The following is a 5290-nucleotide window of genomic DNA, read 5'->3' on the forward strand; positions in this document are numbered from 1 at the left end:
AAGGTCGTTAAGTCCTCTGGGCCTGATGAAATATATCCTAGGATTCTTTGATGAGATTGCAGAGCCTTTGGCTTTGATCTTTGGGTCCTCACTGTCCACGGGGATGGTGCCAGAGGACTGGAGAGTGGCGAATGTTGTTCCTCTGTTTAAGAAAGGGAATAGAAATGACCCTGGTAGAAATGACCAGTTAGTCTTACTTCGGTGGTTGGTAAATTGATGGAAAAGGTCCTTAGGGATGGGATTTACGACCATTTAGAAAGATGTGGATTAATCCGGGTAGTCAGCATGGATTCTTTGAGGAGGTAACTAAGTGTGTTGATGAAGGTAGGGCAGTTGATGTCATACACATGGATTTTAGTAAGGCGTTTGATAAGGTCCCCCATGGTCGGCTTATGATGAAAGTAAGGAGGTGTGGGATAGAGGGAAAGTTGGCCGATTAGATAGGTAACTGGCTGTCTGATCGAAGACAGAGGGTGGTGGTGGATGGAAAATTTTCGGACTGGAGGCGGGTTGTTAGCGGAGTGCCAGAGGGATCAGTGCTTGGACCTCTCCTCTTTGTGATTTTTATTCATGACTTAGAGGAGGGGGCTGAAGGGTGGATCAGTAAATTTGCTGATGTCACCAAGATTGGTGGAGTAGTGGATGAGGTGGAGGGCTGTTGTAGGCTGCAAAGAGACATAGATAGGATGCAAAGCTGGGCTGAAAAATGGCAAATGGAGTTTAACCCTGATAAATGTGAGGTGATTCATTTTGGTAGGACTAATTTAAATGTGGATTACAGGGTCAAAGGTAGGGTTCTGAAGACTGTGGAGGAACAGAGAGATCTTGGGGTCCATATCCACAGATCTCTAAAGGTTGCCACTCAAGTGGATCGAGCTGTGAAGAAGGCCTATAGTGTGTTAGCTTTTATTAACAGGGGGTTGGAGTTTAAGAGCCGTGGGGTTATGCTGCAACTTTACACGACCTTGGTGAGACCACATTTGGAATATTGTGTGCAGTTCTGGTCACCTCACTATAAGAAGGATGTGGAAGCGCTGGAAAGAGTGCAGAGGAGATTTACGAGGATGCAGCCTGGTTTGGAGGGTAGGTCTTATGAGGAAAGGTTGAGGGAGCTATGGCTGTTCTCTCTGGAGCGGAGGAGGCTGAGGGGAGAATTAATAGAGGTTTATAAAATGATGAAGGGGATAGATAGAGTGAACGTTCAAAGACTATTTCCTCGGGTGGATGGAGCTATTACAAGGGGGCATAACTATAGGGTTCATGGTGGGAGATATAGGAATGATATCAGAGGTAGGTTCTTTACGCAGAGAGTGGTTGGGGTGTGGAATGGACTGCCTGCAGTGATCGTGGAGCCAGACACTTTTGGAACAGTTAAGCGGTTATGGGATAGGCACATGGAGCACACCAGGATGATATGGAGTGGGATAGCTTGATCTTGGTTTCAGATAATGCTCGGCACAACATCATGGGCCGAAGGGCCTGTTCTGTGCTGTACTGTTCTATGTTCTATAAAGGTGAAAATTGCCCTTCCCAAGGGCAATTAGGGATGGGCTATAAATGCTGACCCAGACAGCGACACCTACTTTCCATGAATGAATTCAAAGACAATCTGCGGGGAGCGGGCCTCAGACTGTTTCACAGTTACTGAGGTGAAAAACTATAACTAACCCCGTGGAATCCAGAGCAAAGGCCGGAAGGGGGAGAAATTCCGTCCTGGGACCTTACATTTGGTGAAAGTTTTGTCCTGTGAATGTGTAGATATGAATCTTGTGGAAGAGAGAGTGTATGAAAGAGACGGGCGAGTCAGACTAATCCAACTGTGTTTGTGTGTCTGTTCTGGTCATGAGATCTCCGAGTCTCTCTTGTGTAAAATAAAACGATTTTTCAATCAAAGATTCCCCCCAATCCCCCTTGTTGAGCCCCAAAGTGAGATTTCAAGGCAATTGTTTCGCTAAATTGAAGATTTCAGTGGAAAAGTAGAGAACATGTCAGCTATCGCGTGTGAGAGCGCGATCAGTGCAGCAGGAAAACGGGTTTCAGTGTAAAATGGAATCCTCAGTTCGAGTGAAACCTTTTCAACAGCAAACATTCGTGTGTCAGAGACATGAAGGATGTGAGCTGGATCTCTGGAGAGGCGGAGTTTCATTGCAATGGGAGAGTTTGTGAGGAGAGAGAAACACAGAGAGGCTGGAGGAGCCGGGAGCTGACAGCAGCTTGTCTCTGCTCCGTCCGCTCTCTGCCTTTAAGTTGCTCTGTGCCGCCACCACTGGGTTCATTTCGGATCCAGTTCTGACTCTCACACAGATTTTCCACACACTCTCGGACATAACTGAAACTGCAGCCGCCGAAACGGCTCCTCCAGCCACTCCTCTGCTCAAGTCAAATCTCCCAGGAAGAAGGCGGCTCCCCGATCTGTGGCAGCCGGTCCCAAGTTAGGCGAGCAGATCCTCAATGTTGTGGCGGGATGCAGCGATCACAAGGGGATGTCCCTGGCCGCGATAAAGAAGGCTTTGGCTGGCAGTGGAGTGGATGTGGGGAAGTGCGTCTCCCAGATCAGGTTAACTATCAAGAGGAAGGTGGCGAAAGGCTCTCTGGTGCAGACAAAGGGACAGGGCGCCTCCGGCTCCTTCAAACTCGCTCAGAAGGAAAGCCCGGGGAAAATGGGAAAGAAGGTGAAGAAACCAACAGCCAAGAAATCTTTAGTAAAGAAAACATCGGCCAAGAAGGTGACAACAAAGAAAGCAGCAGCCAAGAAACCCGCAGCCAAGAAACCCGCAGCAAAGAAAACTCCAGTGAAGAAATCAACAGTGAAGAAAACAAGCAGCAAGAAGGCGGCAACTCCAAAAAAGGCGGTGAAGAAAGCAGCCCTGAAGAAAAAGTCTCCTGTGAAGGTGACGGGCGGAACGTCTGTCAAAAAAGTGACTAAATCGAAGGCCAAACCCAAAGTGAAAGCAGCAAAAGCGAAGAAAGCGTCAGGAAAGAAGTGAAACAACCCGAGCAAATTGTAAACCTCTGAACCCAAAGGCTCTTCTCAGAGCCACCCACATCTCTCAGGAAAGAGCTGATCCCGCAAGAAAATGATTCCTGTCCCACGGCAGACGCTGAATTTCATTTGAATTTCACATTTGTTCAATCGCCACTCTCTTTCATAATAAAGATGTCTGGTAGATTCAGTATGAATCAACACTGGCGGCTGAACACTGCTTTCCAACTTCCTTGGAATCCTGACAGTGGCCATTCGGCCCCTCGAGTCTGCACCGACGGAAATCCTACCCAGATCCTATCCCCATAACCCTATTTATATATCCTAATAACCTCCTGATTCTACGGGGCAATTTAGCATGGCCAATCACCCGAACTCACATATCTTTGGAGTGTGGGAGGAAACTGGAGCACCCAGAGGAAGCTCACGCAGGGGAAATGTGTCATCTCCACACAGGGCAGTGACCCAAGCCGAGAATTGAACACAGGTCCCTTGCGCTGTGAGATAGCAATGGTAGCCACTGTGCCGTCCCAAAATCAATATGAGGAGTGGGATTTGAACCCACGCCTCCAGAGGAGACTGCGACCTGAACGCAGCAACTTAGACCGCTCGCCATCCTGGCTCCCTTAATTTTGTAAGAAGTCTCACAACACCAGGTTAAAGTCCAACAGGTTTATTTGGTCGCAAATACCATAAGCTTTCAGAGCGCTGCTCCTTCGTCAGATGGAGTGGAAATGTGCTCTCAAACAGTGCACAGAATCACAGAAATCAAGTGACAGAATACTAATTAGAACGCGAATCCCGACAGCCAGCCAGGTCTTAAAGGTACAGACAATGTGGTGGAGGGAGCATTAAACACAGGTTAAAGAGATGTGTAATGTCTCCAGAGCAGCTAGTGAGATTCTGCAAGTCCAGGGGGCAAGCTGTGGGGGTTACTGATAATGTGACATAAATCTAATATCCCGGTTTAGGTTAAATCCAAGATCCCTTAATTTTAACAGAGGAGATTGCCTCAGACAGCCGCAATAAGGTTTTTGTAAACAGCTGGAAGCGGATGTGGATGACGATGTTACTGAGGAAGATTCTTGTTATGGAATAGACTGTGCTTAGGTCAAAATATTACTAACTGGGAATTGTAACAGGACCAGGTTTAAAAACACAAAAGGACAAATTCACGACCCGAAACGTTAACTCTGTCTCCCGCTCTCTTCACAAAAGCTGTCGGAGCTGCTGATTATTTGCGGTATTTTCTGTTTGATTCCATGTTTCTACGCTCCGGGTTTGTGGAAACTCTTGTGTGTGAAGGGCGGCTCTGGAGGGTTTGTGTGGGGAGTTGTGTTTCGCTTCCATTGTGGATAAACGGGTTGAAATTGGAGGCTGCAGAAACCGGAGGTGGAGCTGAAAGATCAGGGGCCGTTCTGTGTGTGTGTGTCAGTCCGGCTCTCTCCTCCCTCCCGCTCTCTGTTTAATCTTCACTCTGTCTCCTCCCCTCTCTGCTCTCACTCCGCCTTTCTCAGTCAGGCTGTATAAAAGGAGCCTGAAAGATTTCCTCTCTCATATTGTGCAGAGATCTGAGTGAAGAGTCATCATGTCTGGCAGAGGGAAAGGAGGCAAAGGACTGGGTAAAGGCGGCGCAAAGCGGCACCGCAAAGTGCTCCGTGATAATATCCAGGGCATCACCAAGCCAGCAATCCGTCGCCTGGCTCGCCGTGGCGGTGTCAAGCGGATCTCGGGTTTGATCTATGAGGAGACTCGCGGGGTGCTGAAGGTTTTCCTGGAGAATGTGATCATGGATGCGGTCACCTACACTGAACACGCCAAGCGCAAGACAGTCACTGCCATGGATGTGGTGTACGCTCTGAAACGCCAGGGCCGCACTCTCTATGGATTCGGCGGCTGAACAACTCGACCCTTCCGACTGAACACACAACAAAGGCTCTTTTAAAAGCTGCTCACCCGCTTCACAGAGAGAGCAGTGACCTGGGAACGGCAGCTGGGACAGGCTGTTCAGTGTTTGAGATGCATGTTTGCTTTGCTTATGTAGCGGTGTGGGAATCACCGAATTTAACACTTCATTTGGAGCAGCGATGAGAATTGTTTTTGAACTTCTTAAATGTATTGTCTGAACAGCCCCCTAGTTTCTGCAGTCATTGATTTCAGTAAGAAGTCTCACAACACCAGGTTAAAGTCCAACAGATTTATTTGGTAGCACAAGCCACAAGCTTTCGAAGCGCTGCCCCTTCATCAGGTGAGTGGGAGTTCTGTTCACAAACAGGGCATATAAAGACACAAACTCAATTTACAAAA

General features: G+C 48.0%; 1 protein-coding gene across 1 annotated transcript; it reads left to right on the forward strand.

Annotated features, from left to right (window-relative positions):
• Positions 1–4571: 4571 nt before the first annotated feature.
• Positions 4572–4883, forward strand: LOC144486774 (histone H4-like). The gene has a single exon (XM_078204809.1). The coding sequence runs from the start codon at positions 4572–4574 to the stop codon at positions 4881–4883; it is 312 nt and encodes a 103-aa protein (XP_078060935.1).
• Positions 4884–5290: the final 407 nt, after the last annotated feature.

Source organism: Mustelus asterias, unplaced genomic scaffold, assembly GCF_964213995.1.
Source record: "Mustelus asterias unplaced genomic scaffold, sMusAst1.hap1.1 HAP1_SCAFFOLD_462, whole genome shotgun sequence".
In the NCBI taxonomy this organism is placed as follows: Eukaryota; Metazoa; Chordata; class Chondrichthyes; order Carcharhiniformes; family Triakidae; genus Mustelus; species Mustelus asterias.

Bases quoted from the DNA above. Each gene is read 5' to 3' on its own strand.
- LOC144486774 (XM_078204809.1), top strand. From the start codon at position 4,572: ATGTCTGGCAGAGGGAAAGGAGGCAAAGGACTGGGTAAAGGCGGCGCA.